Source organism: Scyliorhinus canicula, chromosome 14 (genome assembly GCF_902713615.1).
Source record: "Scyliorhinus canicula chromosome 14, sScyCan1.1, whole genome shotgun sequence".
NCBI lineage: Eukaryota > Metazoa > Chordata > Chondrichthyes > Carcharhiniformes > Scyliorhinidae > Scyliorhinus > Scyliorhinus canicula.
In genome coordinates, this window is record NC_052159.1 from 87,166,011 (window position 1) to 87,191,639 (window position 25,629).

At 46.0% G+C, this 25,629-nt stretch overlaps 1 protein-coding gene across 5 annotated transcripts in view; it reads right to left on the bottom strand.

Moving 5' to 3' along the window:
- grm5b (glutamate receptor, metabotropic 5b) overlaps positions 1 to 25,629 on the bottom strand; it is a 772,206-nt gene that overhangs the window by 118,122 nt on the left and 628,455 nt on the right. For all 5 annotated transcript variants that reach the window (XM_038818171.1, XM_038818170.1, XM_038818168.1 and 2 more), the window contains one exon: positions 24,818 to 24,944. In XM_038818171.1, coding sequence (XP_038674099.1) covers positions 24,818 to 24,944 — 127 coding nt within the window. The remainder of the gene's footprint in view (positions 1 to 24,817; positions 24,945 to 25,629) is intronic.

A 25,629-nucleotide genomic window follows, 5' to 3' on the forward strand; every position in this document is an offset into this window, starting at 1 on the left:
TTTTTATTTTTTTAATTTTCCGACATGAGTTTGTGCTTTACCTGTCTTTGTAAGAAGGCAAATGGAAGGTAGGTACTTAGACTGCCATTATTGATAGCATTTCTGTCATAAAAAATGAATGGATACTAATGTATTCTCACAAAGATGACATTGTTACATATGATAATCATATATAGATTGCTTAAACAAATTAAATTCTCCACACAATTATCTATGCCTGTAAGGCAAAAACTGTAAAAATGTGGAGCATTACTTAATAAACTAAACTGAAATGCACATTAATAGGGATGCAAATTGATCTGATTTTAATATTCAAATTAAGCTAATTAGATCATTAATGTAGTCTCGAACTCCAAAATTCACAATTTTATTAAACTGGTATGGTATTTGTGATGCTATGAAGAATTTCCATAAATAAATCATATTTATGTGAAGACTGACATTTTCAATATCTCAAAAATCAGCCTTTTTAATAGGAAAATGTTAAGGGCATCAATTTATTCTATTCAGGACAATATATTAACAGATTACACAAATCAAATGTATTTTTGTGCTGATGAGAGTGCTTATCTGTGGATTAGAGTGGCCACTTGGTAGGCTTTCTGAAACATAAGAAACATCCATTACACCAGCAGAGCGTCAGATATTGGCAAGTTCAGTCAAGGTAATTAAAACCCCCTAACCAACCAGTGTCTTCTCTGTGGCTGAGTTGATTAAGTGGCAAGTGTAACCAGTCTGCACAAATAGAGATAACCCTATGGTGGCATAAGCCGAGATTTATAACGAGGAACATATAACTTTAAACAGTTTTATATTTTTATTTATATTGCTACTTTCTTCAAATAATAACAACCAGAAATTATTGACCAATTCAAAATATGTTCCAACTCTGCAAGCTTCATTTTGATCTATATTAACGATGGTGCTGAAAGTAATGGATTAATGGACAACATTGGTTGATTCTATTTGGAGCATTCTCTCGAAAATACAGTTCTATCTCAAAATAAGGAGAAAAAACCCCATCGCATTCTCATAAATGTAACTCTACATCCTGAGACATGTGACTAAGTTATTTATTAAGAATCTGATGCTGTTTCATTCCCTAACCACCATCTCTCCTCCGTATCAAATATTGGGTTAAGTTTATTCATTCAAAAGCAACTGACAAAAGATTGCTAGTGAATTTACTTGTCAAATTGCATCTGTTCCTGTTATTGTGTTTCTCTATAACAGAAAACTATGATCTTAAACAATTAAAAGCCATTAATTTTCCGTAAGGTGATATCACATGACTTTCCTCTTCAATATAAACTCTTCCTTTGCACATATGTAGGAAATATAGTGCTAAATACTAGAGGACAGAAAAGAGGTTAGTGGTAATATTACTTCTCAAAGATTAGAGTCAAAAGCTTCTTCATTGAACCTAGGTGAAAACTAGTCAACAATCTTGTTTTGCCTGTTGGTCGATATAAATCATAATATTACAAATTTGTACAAGTGGATATGCCACAAAACAATGGGGGAATCTAGAACTGGGGCACAAAAGGCGTCTCCCGTTTAAGATGAAGATGAGAAGGAATTTCTTCTCTCAGGTGGTTAGATTTTTCTTCCCTTGAAAATGATGGAGGCTCGGTCATTGAAAATTTTCAACAGCGAGTTAGATAGATTCTTAATCCACAAGGGTGTCAACGGTTATGTAAGGCAGATCAGAGAGTGGAGTTAAGGCCAAAATCAGATCAACCATCATCTTATTGAATAGCGGAGAAGGTTCGAGTAGCCAAATAACCTCTGCTGCTCCAATTGCTGTGTTCTTACTACAAGGCTCTCCAGAAAATAATACTAATATTTTTATATCTTTGCATTGTTTGATACCAAGCCTATTAGCACATGCAGGACCAGATTTAGAGTGACTGAGCAAGTGGAATTCTAATTTTGTTGCATGTATTTGAGATTTTGGCCAGTGCTTTAAAGAGCTGTGTGACTCTGCCCAATACTCTGTAAGATTAATAAACAAGGGCAGCATGGTAGCATGGTGGTTAGCATAAATGCTTCACAGCTCCAGGGTCCCAGGTTCGATTCCCGGCTGGGTCACTGTCTGTGTGGAGTCTGCACGTCCTCCCCGTGTGTGCGTGGGTTTCCTCCGGGTGCTCCGGTTTCCTCCCACAGTCCAAAGATGTACGGGTTAGGTGGATTGGCTGTGCTAAATTGCCCGTAGTGTCCTAAAAAGTAAGGTTAAGAGGGGGAGGGCGGGGGGGTTGTTGGGTTACGGGTATAGGGTGGATACGTGGGTTTGAGTAGGGTGATCATTGCTCGGCACAACATCGAGGGCCGAAGGGCCTGTTCTGTGCTGTACTGTTCTATGTTCTATGTCTAAGTGGGGCTGGATTCTCTGATTTTCAGGCTATGTCCTGATGCCGGCATGGGAATGATGGCGTTTTACGACCGACAATTCAGCGCAAAACGACCACCGACGCTCCATTTGGTGGTGGACTAGCAGGCAGGCAGCGTAGAGCACCCGGTTCTAGCTGCTGATATGGCTGGAGAATTGCAGGGTTCGTGGTCGTGCATGGCGGCGGCCTGCAGTGGCCATGAGATGCAACATGGCGCCGGCCATGCGCGGACCCAGCCTGCAAAATAGTGTCCCCATTTGCCCGGCTTGCGACCCCTGGACCACCCCGAACCAGTTCCCAACACCTACCAAAGTCCCTCCTGCCCACGGATTGGCTCTCCCCAACTGTGGCGGCGCTGGACTGAGTCCACAGTCACCACCCGAGTTCCTGACAAGGAATAGCACAGTGACCGACGCTGCTAAGAACTCGGCTGGTCGGGGCGGAGCATCGGGGGAGATGTTCTGTAGGCACCATCCTGAGGCCGTCGATATGGTGTGCGTCGATACGGTGGAAGGGATGGAACATCGCGAAAGCGGCGCCGATCCTGATTTTGGCACGAGCGTTGATTCTCCGGCCGATCGCCGAATGTTCTCTTGGCATCGGTGACTGGAGAATCCCGCTCGTGGTCTTTATTTTATTCATATCTTTATTTTGCATACGTTTGTGTTATTTAATGTTTGCCTTATCAGTCACAAAGATAGTCTACAAGCTTTAGTTGCAGCTGGATAAGCTTCTGACAGATTTCTGCAAGCACTAAATTCAATTGTTTTGAAGTGGTTCTTGGATGTGATGTCTATCTCACAGCTAACACTAATTAGAATGTTTTGAATCTCTCTCAAAACAATAATGATGATAATCCAAAAAACTTTCTGTTTTTCAAATTTCTGAAATAAAAGTTGATTAGCTTTAATCAAAATGTTTAATTCGAAATCTATTCAAGTTCACTCCTAATTATATTCAAATCATTTTTAGAAGCAGACAAAAAAAATAAAGTTCTGCAGACATTCACTTGCTGCCTCTCTGCTTAACAAGTGGAATCGAACAACGTAAATGCACTGAAGGGAAAGTTAGAAAAATATATGAAGGAAAAAGGAATAGAACGATTCACTGATAGTATGAGGCATAAAGAGGTGTTAGGAGGTTTCTGTGGAGCATGGACCAGTGGGGATGAAAGTTCTCTTTGTGTGCTATAAATTCTGTGTCATTCTTTGAATATAACAAGCTCACACTGTAGGCTCTGAATTTAACTAACAGGTTCACAGCTGTGAATGCAAATATCAGATTCAAGCTGCGGCCTTTGTGAAAGATTGAGGCCTGAAATAAAAGGAATAAGTATGATAATAAAAAGTCAGATACGTAGGTCGCAATTAAACCAGTGTCATTTTCTGCACGTTTGGTGGAGTGTTTCCTGTCAGGTTTTTGGATGAGATCCAGGGGCGGAACTCTCTGACCCCCCGCCGGGTCGGAGTATCGCCCGGGGCCGGCGTCAATCCCATCCCCGCCGTGTCCCGAATTCTCCGCCACCCGTGATTCGGCGGGGGCAGGAATCGCGCTGCGCCAGTCGGCGGGCCCCCCCCCTGACAAGCCTCTCCCGCCGGCGTGGATTAAACCACCTACCTGACCAGCGGGAGCAGGCGGTGCGGGTGGGCGCCGGGTCCTGGGGGGGGGCGTGGGGCGATCTGACCCTGGGGGTGCCTACACAGTGGCCTGGCCCGCGATCGGAGCCCACCGATTGGCGGGTGGGTCTGTGCTGGGGGGGCACTCTTTTTCTTCCGCCTTCGCCATGGTCTTCACCAGGCAGGCAGAAGAGACCCCCTCCCCTGCTCATGCGCCGGGATGACGTCAGCAGCCGCTGACGCTCCAGCGCATGCGCAGACTTACGCCAGCCGGCGAAGTCCTTTCGGCCCCGGCTGGCGTGGCGCCAAAGATCGTTCACACCAGCCGGCAGAGCGGTAACCACTCCGGCGCGAGCCTAGCCCCTCAATGTGAGGGCTTGGCCGCTAAAGGTGCGGAGACGTCCGCACCTTTGGGGCGGCCCGACGCCGGAGTGGTTTACGCCACTCCAACACGCCTGGACCCCCCGCCCCGCCGGGTAGGGGAGAATGCCAGTCCATACCAGGAGTTACCAACACTTGTCTTTTTTTGGACCTTGGGAACTTTCTCCCTGGTCCAGCCCACACTTAGCAATGTTTTCAGCAGTGGGGAGCTAAACTCGCTGGCGAGGCAGTCTGCTCAGAGATCGGGGTGCCATTTTCAAAAGGTACAAACCTTACAATCCTCGGACTCCTTTCTGCCCCAACCAGTGCCATGTGTCTAGATATGTTCATCCTTCAGCTGCTGGAGATACAAAGGCAGAGCCGGGGATACCAGCAGAGGTCGTCAGCAACATTTCTGCGATGGCAAGGCTAAACTTAGCATAGAATCCCAAAGCCTCTTGTCGCAGATGTTGTTGCCGATGCATCGTGCCCTGGCCAAAGCTGCAGTGGAAAGTCTGGGGCAGAAGGTCAGATGCATGACTGCAGAATTCCAAGGCATGGTTCATTCCCTGAGGACCATGACTGGGGAGTTCAACACATTGGTCCAGACAGTGGGACTAGCTATGCTAGAAGACTAAGAGGTTTCTGGCATTCACTCCAGCTGTTCCTCCATCCCATGGAGTAACACAGGGCCCATAAGCATCTCCCGGGCCTTCCAGCCAGGAGAGCCTGGGACTGACCAGTCCATTTGAATCCCTCCTTCTTGATACGGACACACTCAGGGACAGCGGGCTGAACAAGATGATACAGCAACACCAGTGCCACCTGAGAGAAGGCCAGGGCCCTCCAAGTCTCAGCCCTCCAGAGGATGTCTGTCAAGGCATCTCAGGCAACAGGCAGCAGGCTGTCTCCACTTCTGATGTGCATCTTAAGATACACCTAGATGTATTGAGAGGGTTTGCAAGTCTAAGGAATTGTGGGGACATAGAGTGGGCACGGCACGGGTGAAGTTAGGCACAGCTAGCTGGGGGTCTTTATGAAATGTCACCAATGCACATGCTACCACATTAAAACTCTTGTTCTTTTCAAACTTAAGATCTCACTGTTGTTAACCCTCCTCCCAGAGGGATAGTGCTTCACCCCATCTAGACACAGCTCGTCTCACAAGCCATTAAAGTCAGGAAAATGGTTCGGCATGACAGTAGGTTAGAACAGTTGCTTCACAGCTCCAGGGTCCCAGGATCGATTCCCGGCTTGGGTCACTGTCTGTGCGGAGTATGCACGTTCTCTCCCTGTCTGCGTGGGTTTCCTTCGGGTGCTCCGGTTTCTTCCATAGTCCAAAGATGTGCAGGTTAGGTGGATTAGTCATGCTAAATTGCCCTTAGTGTCCAAAAAAAAAGGTTAGCTGGGGTTACGGGGATAGGGTGGAGGTGTGGGAACAGGGTGGAGGTGTGGGGTTGGGTAGGGTGCTCTTTCCAAGGTCCGGTGCAGATTCGGGCCGAATGGCCTCCTTTTGCACTGTAAATTCCAAAAAACTGAAAATAACATAATTCCTGAAAGTACTGTGCATTAATAAGTGAGCCCCAGACCCTAATCCCCCTCTCGAGCTAAGGGACAAAGGGATTTGGGCCGAAACTCACTCACGTGTGTTGGGGAGTCAGCATGCTAGCGACAGACAGGAGTCAGACATAAACAACATCTGAGGAGCATCACAGAGCTTTCCTGACTGCAAGTCCTAATTACCCTCCTGCAATGACTGATCAGCAGTCACTAGGACTCCCCGGACTCAGCACCCTGATAACTAAGGTTTAATGAGACCCTCCTTCCATGGTCGCGGAGGGGTGAGCACCATCTTGTTGGGGATGGGGGGGGGGGGGGGGGGGGGGGGGGGGGTATGGCTCTTGAGCTGTCAGACTGCATGGTGTTCCTGCAGTGTGAAGCAGGAACAGTGATGAGGGAAGCCCTGTAATTAAGTATTGCCAGCTCCACCGGCTCGTCACCGATCTTGATCGGTAAGATGCAAGGGCTGAGAGACATATAGAGAGTAAGGTAGATAGTCAGGTCAGTGTCATGGCCACTTAAGTTCAGTACCTCCCCTCACCATTCCTCCCGCTCCTAGAAGCAGCCAGTCCTGCACCTTATCTAGCAGCTACCACTTACTCACATCTCAGTGCCCTACCATCTCCATTGCTGGTTCTGCCCCGTTCAATGCCCTCACCACTTCAGGATCACCTTAGGTTTCCCGTCTGCTTGTCCCCTCCCTTAACCTTTACATCACTGGGGCTTGTGACCAGAGGTTTCTATGGTCATCCATCGCTCAGGAGCAGGGTTGACTGGATGGTTCTGTACTCCTTGAGGGATAATGGATCCACAATGTCAGGCACTGGGGTCAGGTGCTTATGCAGACACAGTTCCTCTTGATCCCATGCATCTCAGCATTTATCCTTGAAGCATAGTTAAGATCCTTCACCTTGACTTTGATTTACAACAGAATTCAAATTTAGCCATCGAGCATGGTGAGACTTGAACCTGGATCCCCAGAGAATTACTCTAGGTGTGTGGTTTAACAATTCAGTGACCTATACCACTGGGCCATAAGAGGGACCCTCATCATGACTTTGAACTATTTTTAGTTCCTCATCTTGACTTTGAACTCTATTTAATGTTCAACCAATTAGACTAAATTAAATAAATTAAGCCACAAATCAAAAGGGGCCGTTCCTGAAAGGGTGCACTGCCCAAAACAAAAACAAAGAGCAAAGGAAGCTTAAACACTCAAACCAAAATGTGATTTAAAGGGCTTCTACAGCATCCCAGACCCTGAGGTGCACACTGGGATGTGCACCTCGGTGTGCATAATGGTGCATAATGGTGCCCTTGGACACCGCATGCCCCCCTCTCCAAGGACACCCTACCACGAATGAAGTTGTGGAAGACGGGCAGATAGTCAGGCTTGATGACCACTTTGATTGACCGCTGCCTGGACATTTTAATGGCAAGTTTAGCCAGGCCCAGGAGCAGGTTATCACACTGACTTTGAGAATGTGGGCAGCTGACATTGTTTTTTTTAAAGATCATTTACTGAAGGTATATCCAAAGCATACAGAGAATACTGAAATAGGACCAGTCCACAACACAAAACAACATTGAACACCGCATAACATATTAATTATGCATATAACACTCTAACCATACAATATAACAGGAACCCCCAATATATACAAGTATGTCGCCTGCACCACCAACAATTTTCTTTCATAAAACAAAATAAAGTACCCCCACACCTTTACCTGTCAATAATTACTGTACCTCGTAGCCATTCCCTATTTCCCCCATTTCCAGACCCTGCTGACGTTCTGGTAGTTCTTGAAAAAGTCGATGAACAGCTTCCACCTCATGGAGAACCCCTCATCCGAACCTCTAATGGCGAAATTGATTCTCTCCAAATGAAGAAACTCAGCAAGGTCCTGTACCCATGACCCAGTACTCAGCGGTTCTGCGGCCTGCCAATTAAGTAAAATTCTCCTTCGAGCTAGTAAGGAGGCAAAACATTGGCCCCCTTTCCCACCACCTCAGACACACCAAAGATAGCTACCCATGGAGAAGGCATGACTGCCACCTCCACCACCCGAGACAATATATCCAGAACATCTTCCCAAAACCCCACCAGGTTTGGACAGGATCAGAACATGTGGACATGGTCCGCATGGGATCCGGCACATCATGCACATTGATCATCCACTTCTGGGAAGAAACAGCTCAGTCTAGTCGGTGCCATATGTGCTCTGTGCACAACCTTAAGCTGAATAAAACTGAGTCTAGCACACGACGAGGATACATTAACTGCACACAATGCTTTCTCCCAAATCCAGCCCCGCACCGTGCCTCTCAACTCCTCCTCCTATTTCCGCCGCAACGTCACCATCAAAACATCTCCCTCCTGGACAACTCAGCAAACACATTGGAGATCTTACTCTCCCCAATATTATCATCTGAGGGGACCCTGCCCTGTAGACCCAAGGGCAGCAATATTGAGATCAAACCCACCTCTTTACTCAAAAAGACCCTTATCTGGAGCTACCTAAACTCCTTGCCCCTGGGCATTTGATAGGCCTCCATCAGCTCAATTGGGTCCGCCAACGTCCCACCCAAAAACAGGTCCTCAAAGCATTTGATCACCAGCAGGTCCCATTCCTTGAACCTGGCATTCAATCTCGCTGGGATGAATCTAGGGTTAGCACTAGTCGGAGCCTTCCCGAACATAACCTCGAAGCCAAAATGTAGCTGCCACTGGTTCCAAACCCTCAGAGTGGAAGCCACCACTAACCAGCGAAAAAGGAAGGAGAGCCGAAGCCAATGCCCTTAAGGAGATCTCTCTACACAAGGCTTCCTTCACTCTGCACCATACCCACCCTTGGTCCAACATCCATCTTAGCAGCCCAATAGTAACACTGAAATTTGGGAAGGGTCAGACCACCTCCTCATCTACTCTCCAGACGAACTATTTTAATATGCGGAACCCTCCCCTTCCACACCAAGCCCAGGATAAGCATATTAATCTTTCTGAAAAAGGATCTGGGCAGAAAGATTGGGATGTTCTGAAGGAACCTCGGCAGGACCACCATTTTAATAATCTGAACTCTCCCGGACAAAGAAAGAGGCAAACTGTCCCACCTTTTAAACTCCTCTTTCATCCCCTCTACTGAGCATGGCAGATTTAGCATGTGACGATGGGTCCAATCCCGTGCCACCTCAATCCCCAAATAGCGAAAGCTCTTTCTAGTCAGATGAAATGCAAGCCCACTCAAACACCCCTCCCGCCTTCCGGAGCCAATCAAGAACATCTCACTTTTTTGCCGTATTAAGTTTATATCCGGAGAAGAAGCTAAACTCACTCAAAATCCCCAGGATCTTATTAATAACTCCAAGTGGTTGGAAACATACAGTAGGAGGTCATCCACATACAAAGAAAACAGATGTTCCACTCACCCCCCCCCCCCCCCCCCCCCGGCCCCCCGCCCAACCCCCACTTAATACCCCTCCACTCTCCAGACGTCCAAACGTCCAAAAAGCCTTAGGCTCGATCAGAAGGGCAAATAGCAAAGGAGAGAGTGGGTACCCCTGCCTTGTCCCACGCTACAGAGTAAAGTACTCAGAACTAACCCCGTTAGCTAGGGGCTGGTTTAGCTCACTCAGCTAAATCGCTGGCTTTTCAAGCAGGCCAGCAGCACGATTTGATTCCCGTACCAGCCTCCCCGGACAGGCGCCAGAATGTGGCGACTCGGGGCTTTTCACAGTAACTTCACTGAAGCCTACTCGTGACAATAAGCGATTTTCATTTTCATTTCATTCATTCGTGGAGTTGCTTGCCTTCAGGGCTATATACAACAGTTTAACACAGTCCACAAATCCAGGTTCGGACCCAAATCACTCCAACAAAACGTTAAATAGGTGCATCCATTCCACTCAGTCGAATGCCTTCTCGGCATCCATTGACACCAGAACCTCCACCTTATTGCCTCCAGCGGTCATCATGATTACATCCAGGAAACTCCGAATATTGGTCACCAACACTCTGCCTTTAACGAACCCAGTTTGATCCTATCCAACCACATCCGGTACACATCCCTCAATACGGGTAGCCAAGGTCTTGGCCAGAAGCTTTGCATCTACATTCAGGAGGGAAATCGGACGGTAAGATCCACATTGCTCAGGATCTTTGTCCTATTTTGGATAAGGGAGATGGAAGCCTGCGACAGCGTAGTGGGGAGCGGGCCCCACATTCCAGCGCTCATTGTACATTCAGACGACTGATGGACCAAGCAACACGTCAAAACGTTTGTAAAATTTGGCTGGGAATCTATCCCTTCCCGGGGCCTTCCCTGACTGCATTGAATTCACACATCCCAGCAGATCCCGCAGACCAAGCAGAGCTCCCAATCCCTGCGTCCTAGCCTGACCCCTCCTCGGAAACTCATCCAGGAATCTACATATCAGTTCATCTCCTAGTGGCGGTTCTGACTGATATAGCCTTCGATAAAAGGATGCAAAAATATTGTTAATCCTTGCTGAGTCCATGATCACCACTCCCCCCTTGCTCCTAAATCTACCTGTAACCCTAGAAGCCATCTGCTTCCTTAGTTGATGGGCATCCTGCTAGACTTCCCCCCATGTTTGTACAAGAACCCCTTGGCTCTGCACAGCTGTCGGCTTCATCCTAGGGCAGCACGGTGGCGCAGTGGTTAGCATTGCTGCCTCATGGCGTTGATGTCCCAGGTTCAATCCCAGCTTTGGGTCACTGTCCGTGTGGAGTTTGCACATTCTCCCTATGTTTGCGTGGGTTTCACACCCACAACCCAAAAATGTGCAGGGCAGGTGGATTGGCCGTGCTAAATTGCCCCTTAATTGGAAACAACATGAATTGGGTACTCTAAATTTATTTTAAAAACCAGTGCTTCATCCTGTGATTCCAGGTGACTGCAATCAACTGCTAAGATCGCTTCCCCCAACCTCGATTGCTTTTCTCAATGCACCCTTACCCTTTTCCCCCGGACCGCAATGAGTTCTCCCCTAAGCACAGCTTTCAGTGCCCTCCACAACAACCCGGCGGAGACCTCCCCACTATCATTCTGATCCATAAAATTACGAATGACCCCCTCCAACCTCTTATATATTCCCGTATCCGCAAGGAGACCAACATCCAATTTCCACTGAGGTTTACAAATGGACGGTTTCTCTGCCCGCAGGTCCACACAGTGTGGGGCCTGGTCAGACACCACGATCACCGAGTACTCTGTCCCAGCAACTCTAAGAATCGCCGACTTGTTTAAAACAAAAAAAACCTATTCGAGAATATCACTTGTGGACATCTGAAAAGAAAGAAAAATCCCTCAAATTAGGCCTCCCGAAGCGCCACGTACCTATGCCCCCTGTGACATTATGTAGAATGTCTATAATATAAGGGTTAATGTAATATTATAATTGACCACTAGATGGAGCCTGATGCAGACCTATATAAAGCACTGACCTTCAGGCTTCTGGGAGAGGGCTGGAGACAGTGCAGAGGAGAGGTTGAGAGAGTGCAGAGTCCAGATAGATTATAGAGACTAGTGTTAGTACTCTGTAGATTATAGATTACTAGATTATTGCTTGCTATAGGAGTATGAGGTCGAGCTTTAATAAGTAGTGGAATAAATGTTAGCTTTGTTATTGAACTTGGCTTCTGTGGTCTTTGTGAACACCATGGCATCCAACCTGATAATAAGAATCGGAAAGAACACCACATGATACCAGAAGTGTGTTCCTAAAACTAAACAGTTAGTGTAGAAAGTCAGATTAGCTTCTAAGAAGAAACGAAGACAAATCACACTATTCAACAGAATCTTTAAATCAGCACCAAGTTACTGAAAGCCAGAACACTTCAGGCACCACCGATAAACTTAACTGGAAAAATTTCAAAAAATCACAAAGAACACCACACCCACCATGAGCTGCATGAATCTCGACAGCTCCCCAGCCATCACCGGCATCCTCCCAGACCTAGGGCTTGATCGATCCGACTCCGGGTCCAGAACTCTATTGAAGTCGCCCCCGAGGGTGAGTATGTGCGAATCTCGGTCTGGGAACAGGGACAGAACCCGTCTCACAAAGTCAACATCATCCCAATTTGGGGCACATACCACTGTGGGGACCCCTCCAACCACCCACTCACCAACATATATCCAACACATGGATCAACAACTTCATTGAGAAAGATACCCTTCTACTTATTATCACGGCCACCCCTCTCATCTTCACATCCAGTCCTGAGTGGTAAATCTGACCAAACCATCCCCTTCTCAGTCTTATCTGGTCTGCCACCTTCAAATGAGCCTCCTGGAGAAACATCAAGTCCGCAACTTTTTAACAGAATCATTCAGGCCCCGAACATTCCAACTTAACGGTCGACTGAGCGGTCACCCACCCCCACCCTGCACCAACAAGCAGCCATATTTCTGCTTGAGCCAAACCCCCCAGGTCCTTGAGCCGCACCTTATAGGGCCACCACTAGGCTTCCACTGCCATCGACTTCCACATTGCAGCACCCTAACCATACTCAAAGCGTCAGCTTTCCCATACCTCCCCTCCGGCTTCCCATCCTCCCCGCCTTCAGGCTAAACCAAAAGAAAGAAATATATGAAACCCTACCCCCCTCACACCATTTTGTCCCCCACATCTCTTCAGTTTACTGGTTTTCACATCAGTATGGTGGCCCCCGCATGAGGCCTGTCACTACCTTGAACCCGGCAAAACATCCATATCCGATCCCAGACAATTAAAAAGGATATTTCCCGAATAAATAGATACCCCCCACCCCATCCTCCACATCGCCCAGCTCACTAGCACCAGACCCACCTCATTCAAACAAAAATGAAAACTGGAAGGAGCGTGATAGGTAGAGGAACATAGTAACAGTATTAGAATACACAGCAATCAAACAAACACAATCCCCAACGACTCAGAACAGCCGCATTTTAACAATTTAACATATTTACAAATTCCCAATCCCTTGCTCTCGAAGAAACCTATCAGCCTCCTATCAGGGTGTCCAAGAAGTATTGCTGTTTACGGAAGGTGATCCACAAGAGGGCCGGCTACAGCATTCCAAATCTCACACCTTCTATGTGGAGAACTGCCTTGGCTTTATTAAAACCGGCACGGTGTTTAGCCAGTTCCATATCCCAATCGGGGTACTAGAGGACATAGGTTTAAGTTGCGAGGGGCAAGGTTTAGAGGCGATGCACGAGGCAGGTTTTTTACACAGAGGGTAGTGGGTGCCTGGAATTCGATGCCGGAGGAGGTGGTGGACAACAGTGACGTTTAAGGGGCATCTTGACAAATCCATGAATCGGATGGGAACAGAGGGATACGGACCCCGGAAGTGTCGAAGATTTTAGTTTAGACGGGCAGCATGGTCGGCGCAGGCTTGGAGGGCCGAAGGGCCTGTTCCTGTGCTGTACTTTTCTTTGTTCTTTGTACATCCTGATTTACCCCCCCCCCCCCCCCCCCCCCCCACATGCTCTTCTTCACCTGCCTGGCCCACCTCAGAATTTCTTCCTTGTCCAGGAATCGATGCAGACACACCACAATCACCCTTGGTTGTTCACCTGCCTTTGGTTTCCTTCTCAGCGCCTGTATGCATGGTCAACCTCTGGGGTGACGATTAAGAACCTCCTCACCTACTAGCTTCCGCAGCATTGGTGCCACACACTCTGATGGTTGTGAAGCTTCCAACCCCTCCGGGTGATCCACTATCGGGACATTCAGCTGGGACATTCGCTCTCGGTTCTCCAGCTCGTCTACTCTATCCCATATCTTTTTGAGGCTGTCAGCAATCAGGGGAAGCTCTGCTACCATCACGGCCAACCGGTCCTCGTGGTTGATGACAGACTCCTCCATTTTTTGGAACAAAGCGCCCTGGGACTCCAACCGCTGCTCAACCCTCTCCACTGCTGCTTTTATCGGGTCAATGGTCCTTACAAGATCTTCAAAGTTTTCCATCCTCTGCTTCTGAAATTGAGTGGTTAAAAAGTCTGCTAATTGTGCCATAGACCATTTGGCAGGGAGCACAGACTCCGCCACTTTCAAAATCGCTCTCCAGAGCTTTGCAGTCTGTCTGCTGCCACATTTGTACCCCTGTTATTCTTTGTTGGATGCATACCGGACCGCTCACAGTTTGATGTCACTGTTGCTGATTGGAATCCAGACTTTGGAATTGCTTTTGAAAGCCCGATTGGGACTTTTAGGTGAAAAACATATCTCCCGCGTGGGAGCCACCAAGTCCATGGCGTCGACCGCATGGCCATCACCGGAAGTCCAGCTGACACTGTTAAGGGTTAACTCCTGATAGCTAATTAGTTTGACGAGCATGAGTCTCAGGAATTTTAGAAGGCCTTTCAGCATCAGGGATAGGCAAGATTAATAACCAAGTTTCTTACTCAGGCTGCATCACCCTGAGATCACATTGCTGACAGGCCTTTACAGTTAAGACTCTTGGACAGTCATTTCATTAATTTTTAAAGATTACACCCCCAGACCCCCTCCCTCTCCGAGTTCATGCTGCCTGGTTCCTATTCGCACCCGTGTAACATCACATCAGGTGGGTGGGTCGGAGGAATCAATGAGGTCTGCAGATTTGACTTTAACCTCGCTTACATTACAATACATTCAAATTGATGTAAATCACGTTTGAGCCCTCCCTGAGTGTGAACCTGATCACGTCATCGGTTAGGGCCAGGAACATCGCAATCTGATATCTCACCAACGCAAATTCTGTTTTTTGGCCTCTCTTGATAATTTGAGGCCACGATGGGATTTGCTAAATCCAGTCCTAAATGTTGTCCAACTATTAGCTGATGCTGGAATGAATGGCCCATCATGAACTTTCCCATTGAGAATACTGTAATTGTTGCTACCTAATCAAAGTGTACCCTATTGAACCATTCAAGGGTGGAAATGGCAAAATCTGACACCACTACCTGGTATGGATATACTGCAGTCACGTAATTCACCAAGATTCCATGGTTGGATGAATGATGACGTGCCATGCCAATGATTTCATCAAATTTTCCTGTTGTCACCTATCAATCAGCATGCGCCCACAGGAGGACCCATGACCAGAGCCCTTGCAGCTACACACTGTTGCAGCACAGCGTGACTAAGAGGGTGGAAACCAGTAGGGCTGTCAGTGTTCGCTGAGCACAGCTTACTACCTTTGGAATCACATTGGGAACATATACAGCACCAAACATTTGTGCACCAAACATTGGTGGAAGAGGTCCACAAGTGGAGACCAGTCCTCTACTCTGTTGGGTGTAGTTGTGGTGCTAGCTGCAGCCACTACTATCTTCTTGCACTTTTGGGACTACCCAGCTGCCAAAATCAAATTGGCTGGCAGCTTTCAACAGGGGAGCTAAGGCCTGGATTGAAATAGAGGCTGAAGTGGGCACATCAGGAGACCATTGACGCTCATGGATTCAATACAGGAAAAAATTCAATGACCTGCTATTCCAGCATGGTGAGTAGCTTGGCTCATCTACATAGAGCTTGAAGGGACAGATCATCTGTATGCTGTAGATAGGGTGCTTATCCCTCTTCTTCAGCACTGAGAGCTGCATGCATATGCAGCTCAGTTAGATGCGCACACATCACCTGTGAATTAACACTGTGGTGTACAGATGCAGTGAAGAGCAATATTCCTCCAAGCACTATGTATCAGGCTTACATGAAATTATGTTGTTTTTACAGTCGAAAATGGTGAGGAATACCAGGGAGATGGCTCAGACTGGAGGCTGACACACATTCGACCTGCAGAACAGATGGCCTTGGAGATTGCCAGGGTCCCTGAACAACTGTCTGTTGGTGATGGTGAATTGCCGTTAGTAGATGAGGAAGGTGGTATTGAAATCACCTTGGCACATGGTGGTAATGGTGGAGGCCATGTTGTCGGTTCACTGAGCACAATAAAACATTGACATGAGAGGGAGTGCAAGGATGGGGTTGAATCTAAGGGCGGCATATAATTGGCTAAGGCAATGGTGTGATGCTTTTTCAGTGACAAGAGCTATATATATCTAAATAACTCTTTTTGTTTCTCACACTCTGTCTCCCTCACCTTGCCAGGCCAGGCATCAAGAGGAGACGTCCTGTCTGAGGAGGCATCATCACATCATACTGGCCCACAATCTGCCAACTCAGATACAAATACTTCAGAGGGGTATAATGTGTGTAGAGTTGGTGGCGCAGGATGAAAGCCACTGCAGCAGAGTGCAGGAAACTTTGTCAGGGTCAGTGACATCTATGCACAGACTCTCTCAGAGGAGGGATTCCAGTGAGCAGGAATGTGGACCTTCTTTAGTCACCTTTTGGGACACAGTATTTAGACAATCAGGCAGCAGAACTATGGACATCTGAGACCCTAGAGCAGCCTTTACTAGTTCCCCACTGTATCTGCAGGCCTTTGACTGATCAGAAACTAAAATCCCTGCACTACTTTAAATGCTCCATCCACAATATTTCTCCAACAACTCTTAAACAGCTACCTAGCTAATTTTATTGGCCACATATGAGAGGAGAGTGGGATTCCTGGCCTGTCCTCCCAGTAGTCTGGCGAGTATTGCCAGCAGCTGGAAGAGCAACTGTAACTGACACACTGACCAGCATCACTTCCACCTCCTGGGCCCCTGGAAATTCAACCCTACAAATGTTGAAGCATGTTGGGAAGGATTTATTTGGGGCTTTTACTGGGTGACTTTATTTGCTTTGTCTGTAAGGCTTTTGTGGGCTGATGATTAATGTCTTGCAGAAGAGTGAGGGAAACAGACCGGCAGAATCCAACAACCTGGCTTGAAATTGTGTTATTGAAGCATACAATCTGAGCTGCAGTACGAAGTGTTTTAACTTTATTGTTGCATATTGATGTATGGCAAAGCATGCATGCCTTATTAGAATGTACATAGATAAATATTATACTAAATATATTAGGACACACATAATAAGCTGCATCTCAGCTCACAAAGTAACAAAATGTAAAATCTCTCTATTCAAGATCAGTAATTTCCACCTCTGTAGCATCACTTGATTTCGCCCTTGTCTCAACAGATCTGCTACTGAAATGTTCATCCATGCCACCAACGCCTCTAGACTTGACTGTTCCAATACACCTCTGGCCAGTCTCCCACATTCTACCCTCTGTAAAGTTGAACACATCCAAAATGTCTGCTGCGTGAGTCCTAACTTGTAGCAAGTGCCGTTCTCCTATCACAATGTGCTTGCTGGGTTCCCAGTCAAGCAATGTCTTGGGTTTAAAATCTCTAACCTTGCTTTCAAATTTCTCCATGGTCTTGCCTCTCCACATCTCTGTAATCTCCAGGCCCCAAGCTCTGGAATATCCTCCCGACTCTTCTCCACCTGTCTATGCCACTTTCCTCCTTTTGAGACACTCTTTAAAACCTACCTCTTTGGCCAAGCTCTGGCCACGTGACCCAATATCTCTTTCTGTTGATCAGTGTCATACTTTATTTTATAATACTCGTGGGAAGTGCCTTGGGATGTTTCATTACATTGAAAGCATTATATAAATGTAAGTTGTTGCTATGATAATGTCTTACAGGATTTCCTTGAGATCAAATGAAATTTAGATAGGTACACGAGGGTGAAACAAATAAAAAGAAATGATGATAGAGTTAAATGAGGTGTCAGTGAAGCGTACACACCTGCAGAGACCTGTTGGAATGAAAGATCTGTTTGAGTGAATGATGTGCTCCGGCAGGAACACCCACATTCGGCAAACACTTTGCTGCTTCTGGTTTCAGTGAACAGCAGGGGGAGCTGGCAGCAGTGTTTGCTGATCACATGGTACAGACAGCCTGCTTTATGAGCAGAGATATCATCGATATCAGAAAGTGGTTTCTGGGGGGACATTCTTAAAGACCACCCTCAGAAGGGAGTGCGAGCAGGTGGGCAGGAAGTTCAGTTCCTCCTGGACCTGAGGACCTGACAGCAGTGCAAGAAGGAATGCAATGATCTCAACATGGGTGATCAACGTCAATGATACCTTCACCTGACACCTCCCAACCAGCACACCAGCAACCTGTTCAATAAACCAGACCCCATCACTCACCCAGCAGCACTCCCTAGCACTCAGGACTTGACCCTAACATCCGAATATTCCACCTCACCCTCCATCAATTCTGCCAGCCTTATACCCACCTCTCACTGGCTCAAAGGACCTCCAGCTATTTAGCTGCAGCTGACCACAGAATCCCTACAGTGCAGAAGGAGGCCATTTGGCCCATCTAGTCTGCACTGATTCTCCTAAAGAGCACCCTACCCAGAACCCTGCCACACCCCATCACCATAGCCCCACCTAACCTGCAAATCTTTGGACACAAATTTAGCATGGCCAATCCACCTAATCTGTATATCTTTGGACTGGGGAGGAGCCAGAGCAGCCGGAGGAACCTCAAGCAGATACGCAGAGAACATACAATCTCCACACAGTCACCCAAGAGCAGAATTGAACCAGGTTTCCTGGTGCTGTGACCACTGTGCCACAATGCTGCCTCCTTTTTAAATTATTTTTTTCCTGCACTAATGAGCTCTGCTCGCCATTTAAAACTGGCACCCTGATCTCTGGACCCTCCCCCGCAGCCTCTGAACCCCCCAACACCCCAACTAGGGGCTCATCGAGCCACCCGCGCCCCACCTCATTAGGGCAGGGCACCCGGCCCGATCCTGGCATAGGCAAGATGCCACCTTGGCACTGCCAGCTTGGTACCCCAGCAGTGCCTGTCAGCTTGGCAGTGCCACTTTGGCACCCTGGCATTGCTAGGGTGGCATCCAGGTGGCACTGCCAAGGTACCCAGATTACACCATTAGGCTGCCAGGCTGGGAGTGCCCCAGTACCTGGGTGGCATTGGGGGCACCAGGGTACCACCCTGCCCAGAGTTCAACCACCCAGGGGTTCCCAATCACCTAGGAGACCCCCCAAGTGCCGGTGTGCCTGGTCCACATTTGTGGAAACCAGTGCTAAATGGTGCCCCTCGGAGTGTCCTACACATCATCTAAACACAGTAGTACACCATCGCTGGCATTCTGCCCTCTCTTGTAACACACAAATGAAGGGAGCACAGCAGTGCAGAAACAGTTGGAATAAGGATGCCTCTATCTCCTGAGCTCTATGGAAGAGATGGTTCTCTGCATCATGGGGCAGGGTCTGACAAAACCAACTACATCTGGCTTCGCTGAGAACATTGATGGTGTTGGCTGCCTAAGGCCCTTGCAAACTCCCAGGACACCCTAATATGACTATCTGGCATGATGAGAAAGTTGCTAATAGTGTGAATATGAACCTCTGGCTTCCCACTCCACTCACCTTTCCTCAAACCAACCTACACTTCCTGAGTTCCTGCTTAAACAGCCAAGAACTGCTGCCTGTCCAGCCACAACAGCCCAAGAAGAAAATAAGAGAAGAATAAGGGTAGCAGTGATAAAGAGAATCGGTCACTTGAACTGACACTCTCAGTCACCAACTAAGGTTTTGTCACTTTTGGAGGATAGTGTAGATTTGGGATCAGCACAGAGTGCATTAATTGGGCTGCATTAGGGCAGGGGTAAGGGATAGTTCATTTGCCAGCTCATGGAATCTGGCTCCAAGTGGGTAGAGGGCACAGTGCAGAGTTGATCCTTACCATAACCTCTGCACCACCTCTGTTGTGTGATAGACTAAGGCTTGAAAATTCTATCCAATATCTCCTCCTTTGGCTCGGTCACCATTTTTTCCAATTTCATTTCTGTCAAGCATCTTGGGCATCTTTTTACATTATCATACCTAATGCATCAACTTTCCTTGCTGCAATGTTGTCTTTTTAACTTAGTTCTTCGTGGTGATAGCCATCCTTTTTTCCTCTCATGGCTTTGCCACCCCAATCATTGGTTTGCTAGTCTGAGAGATATCAGATATCATAAAGCAATAAGTGTCAAAGTTTCAACATTACCAGCTTTACAGTACAGATACTGTGTACCTTGAAAGAGACAGCCCAGCTCTGTCACTGCTTACACTCCAAATTGTAGTCTGAGGCACATATCTTCTGTAATTGCCAGGTAGATCTATCTGATAAGGTAGATTTCCTGCATTATGTACCAATGGGACCTCATTGGACACTTGTGTGCCCACTGATACCTACAAACATGAGAATAATAGCAGATGGGAAGGGCACTCTGATCCAACCAGCCTGTCCAACCTCTTCCACAGGGGTGGGTTGGAGCTTTAAATATGGTAATACAGCTGAGAGCCTGATCAGTATTTCTAATGTAATTGTTATTGGCTGTGTTTCCCGACAGCAGTTTCACTGAGATAATAGCTTGGTGGATTTAGCAGGTGTCTTTACACGTATCTCCTGCATCCAGAGGTCTGTTTGAGAAGCCTCTGTAATCAGGCATCCCACTTATAACATTCCCCTGAGGTCTCTTTTCCAATCATGAGGTCCCTACGACCTCTCAAAGCTCCATCACCAGGCCCCAGATTTCCCCAGAACACCCGACCTCCAATCGTCCACCAACCCTCTAATTCCAACCCCCCCCCCCCCCCCCCCCCCCCCCCCCCCCCCCCCCTCCCCCCCACTGCACATCCCTCAGGGCCTGGCCACTTTCCCAAAATCAGCAACCAATCTGATTACACTCCCTTCTCTATCCCAATTAACAAATGCCCTATTCCCTGTGCCCACCCCCCCCCCCAATTGAATCACCTCATCTCCTCTTTCTTCACCTCCATTTTCCCTCCTGATGGAACGCCTTCCTCTCCCCAATTATCCCTCAATCCTGACCTAATCACAGCACCCCCCGGCTGCTCCTGTGGCCTTCACTGACCAGCTCTCTGTCTGACTGAAGGCCAAGTCTGTCAACCAGCCTGGCTTCTGGCTGAGGAGCTCTTAGTGACACCACACAGATGCTGTGGGGCTCAAGCTCCGAAGAGTGTGGGCAAATCCTGAATTCCATGACCTCCCCAACTTTCTAATTGATCCTCTCCCTCTGAATCAGCGAAGTAATATTTCAGTCCAAAGTCTCAGCTGAAGTATGCAACAACTCACCTTCAACAGAACAATTCTGAAAACAGACTCCAGAATATTTTATATGGGAGCAAGAAAACATTGTTCATATGATGACATTGGAATGTGGGTGTTATGTTCTTAGAAACCATATTCCAGAAATAATAAAATTAAGAACCAGATCAAAGGTTTAGAGCTAATCACATTTAGAATTCTAGTCCAAAGGTATAGTGTAAATAACAGTCAACTTTAAGCTAATACCTGTGGCACTGAAGAGTGATTGATCCGTAATTCTCTAAGTGCTATTTATTGCACTGAAACATGTTGATTGTTCATATACCCAGGGTAATAGAACATCAGTTATTTTGAATTCATTACAGTAGTAGATTAAAGTTACTTTAAAATATTCTCATCAATGTTAGACAAGCTTTTCAACTGTGATTTCTATTTTGTGACCCATTCATTGACTTATTTAGCAATGCTATTTATGGCCTCTTCATGATCGTGTTTAGTTCCTTTAGTACTTCTGCTTAGCTTTTTATACTTCATGTATTGTTCAGTTGTTAAAATTCTGAGTGAGCAGATTGTACTGTATGATGACCATTTGATCAATCACTCACTCAGCAGAACTTTTAGCAGTTTGGCAATGTAACACCGAGGACAGGCGAAGCTGAAGCCAGCATATTAACTGTATCAGAAAGGACATTAGGGAAATGATCATTGAAATCCATTAATATGTCCAACGGTGAGATGCTGCCATTATGGTAATGTATGATTAGTAATCCAGAAATCCAGGATCCAGGCTAATGCCCTGGGACATAGATTAATAAATGAGTTAATAAATCTGTAATATAATGCTTGTCTCAGTAATAATGTCCATGAAGACTGCCATCAGTTGTCATGAGAAGCCATCTGTTTCACTAATGCTCTTTCGGGGAGGAAATCTGCTAACATTACCTGGTCTGGCCTACATGTGCCTCCAGACCCACAGCAATGTGGTTCACTCTTAAATGTCCTCTGAAATGACCTAGCCGGGGTAATACGGGATGGCAACAAATGTTGGTCATACACCATGAAATAATAAAGAAAACATGTTTCTAAATAGGACAATGTAGCGAGAGGCCATTTAATCACACACACTTTGGGGTAGAAATTGGACCTCATTATGCTCATTTTTCAGGTGTGAACTGAGTCAAAAGAAGTCAAATTTTGAGGGGCATTGTGTGGCACACTAAATTTAAGATACATTTGTGACATGGGACAGACGTTAGTTGAGAGATAGGAGAAAGAGCATGAATTAAAGGGTTTGTTTTTTTGGCAACATGTAATAAATAATAGCATTGTTCAATAATCCGTACTGGGGGCCTCAGCATATATGTTAATGAGCTGGATGAAGGCATACACTGTCAGATATTCAAGCCGTCAAAAGGAACAACAATAAGAGACACAGTAAGTTGTGTGGATGGGAGCAGGAAGTGCAAAGGGACATAGACAAACCTAGTGGGTAAGCTGAACTATTGGAATTCAGTGTAAAGAAATGTGAGGCAATTAATTTTGATTCTGAGAATGAAAAATCGACATACTATCTTAATTGTAAGAACTGTGGGGAGGTGTCCTCATGCACAAATCATTAAAAGCTAGTGCGTAGATACAAAAAGTAACCAAAAAGACTAATGGAATGCTGTCCTTTATCACAATGGGTTTTAATTCAAATTAAGTGATGCTTCAATTGTACAGAGACTTGGCCAGACACCATTTGAAGCACTGTATTCAATTTGGGTATCAAACTTCAGGAAAGATGCATTTGTCATAGAAGGGGTACAGCACAGATTCACTTTAATGATACCAAGGCTTAAAAGATTAAAGTAAATGGACAAGTTGCATAAATTAGGTTTGTATGAATTTAGATGGTGTTGTGTGATCCAATGTTAAAGCCATTTTATAGGATTAAAGCAGATGAATGTGGCCTCGAATGGAAGATTCCAGACCATGCATAATCCTAAAATTAGAGATAAACTACTTGGAATAGAAATCAGGAAGTTCTATTTTGCTTGGGATGGCACGGTGGCACAGTGGTTAGCACAGCTGCCTCATGGTGCCAGGAAGCCAGGTTCGATTCCGGCCTTGGGTGACTGCCTGTGTGGGGTCTGCACGTTCACCTCGTGTCTGCGTGGGTTTCCTCCAGGTTCCACAGTTTCCTCCCACAGTCGAAAGATGTGCAGGTTAGGTGGATTGGCTATGCTAAATTGCCCTTAGTGTCCAAAGATTGTACTGTATAAAGAATTTGGGAACTTGGGTCCAGATATGAGAACCAAGATGTAACAGGCAATTTAAGGGTTAAAAAGACTGCTAGCAGCAGACTCAGGAATACACCCACAGACCGAGTTACCTTGTCCCCTTCACACTTCCGTTAGTGGGAATACACAGGGTGATCTACTCAAGGTCCATTGTCATTTGGGACAACTTTGTTTAACCAGCCAGCATCCCATCGCAGAGACTGATGATATATGTGTCTATCAATGGAAGGTTAGTTACATATAAATCATAGAATCATAGAATTTTCAGTGCAGAAGGAGGTCATTCGGCCCATTGAGTCGGCACAGTCCTTGGAAAGGGCACCATACTTAAGCCCACACCTAAACGAACTTGATTTACAGCAGAGAACTGCTTTGTAAATACAAATATCATCTTTGCAAGTATGTATCATTAACCAATGAGAGTCACCTTTGTCTGGTTTGAATTTAAACAAACACTTGGCACTTAACTGTTCCCTGATACCTTCTCCATGGCAATCCCTCTACCACGGAGAGTCCACTTGCCAACCAATGAACATTTACTTTTTATACAGTACAACTTGTTGCTCCCTTTACAATTTACATTCTTGAGAATCTGTCCTGATGGGTGAAAGACAAAAAGCTTCAATAGCATGTCTCTTTTCAGCAATAAAACAAATATTGTTGAAGGAAATATGGTTTGATCGAGCAATGAAACGCACTGGAAATAGTTAACAACACCCCACAAATATCAAATTATTTTACCAGCGATAGATCTGTTGTTCAACAATAGTGATTACTCTTCCATTGAAAACCCAATTGATTGAAGAGGAAAAGGTAACATTTCATGGAGTTTCTAACATTGATGTGAGAGCGAAAAGGGAAAGTCTTTGTTATATCAACTAAATTCACTGATAACTGGTTCTGGGCATTGGGAGAGGGTGGGGATGGGATGGTGGGTTCCACAATGCAGTCTGTGACAGGAGCGGTGAACAACAAACCACATGTTTTCTGGATTCCTGGGCTAATCAGCACTCGTGCTCAATCCTGAATTGTGGTCAGTTTCAGAAGGCTGATGACAATGAATGCTGACAGTCCACTATCAAAAACATTGTAAACACTCAGGGCTATATTTCTCTTGGACTGTGGTTGCTCCAATTATAGATTTTTTACTGTGAATTTTTTTATTAAATGTGACTATTTTAATTATTTTTAGTAAGCAATTGTTTCAATTGATATATTTGGTTTGCACACTCATTCATCAATTTACTTTATATTGCTGAACTAAACAACTCATGTATTTATCTCCTTCTGACATTACAGGTTGAAATCATCCATCATTTGTAGATCAACATTTTAAACTTAATCATGATCTTAGACATAATAATGAGTCATGGCGCTTAGGTCAGGTCATACCTGTCAAATTTAATATGTGGAAATAATTTAAGAATATTATTCAATTAAGCTAATTCATAAATAGATGGTTTGTACTGCTGGTATCACTGTACCAATGCAATTCAAAATGTTCTATATCCAAGACAGTTTCAGCTTTGGTCACAGGTTGTTAATGTAGAAACAGTTCAAGCTCCTACCTTTGAGATCATTCGTTGGCCAAGAGCCTAGGTGACAAGCCTGGCACGTGTACTCATCAAAGATATACTCATTTTCCTTACATGGGGTACAGGTCCAGCAGCAGCTCGCCTCTCCTTTCCGGATCACCTGTTCAGATTGATCAATGACACATTAACATGTTAAAAGAAAATGATGATTCTTTCAGATTGCATTGTTCGATAAACATTTTCATTGAGTTCCAATGAATGAACAATGTGACTTGTTATCACTGTGATTCATTCAGAAACTGTTATTTCCAGTGTCACGTGGATTTGTTTGTGAAGTTGCAGTGCCCTAACAATAAATTGTTCCGCATGCAGTAAAATTTATAGGATTAGAGTACAAGTACAGGAATCTGAAACTAATTTAATTGCAATACCATTGTACTATCACAGACGAGAAAATATCACAGCAAAAAACATAATTATCATAGAATCACTACAGTGCAGAAGGAGGCCATTCGGCCCATCAAATCTGCACCAACCCTCCAAAAGAGCACCCGACCAAGGCCCATGTCCCCACCCTATCCCCATAACCTCACCTAAGCTTTTGGACACTAAGGGGCAATTAATGCAAAGCAAACCCACCTAACCTGCACATCTTTGGGCCGTGGGGGGAAACCGGAGCACCCGCAGGAAACCCACGCGGACATGGGGAGAATGTGCAACCTCCACACAGGCAGTCACCCAAGATGGGAATTAAACCCGGGTCCTAGACGCTGTGAGGCAGCAGTACTAACCACCATGCTGTCTATGATCAAATAGTGTGGTTTTATCTATCTTAACATAAATGT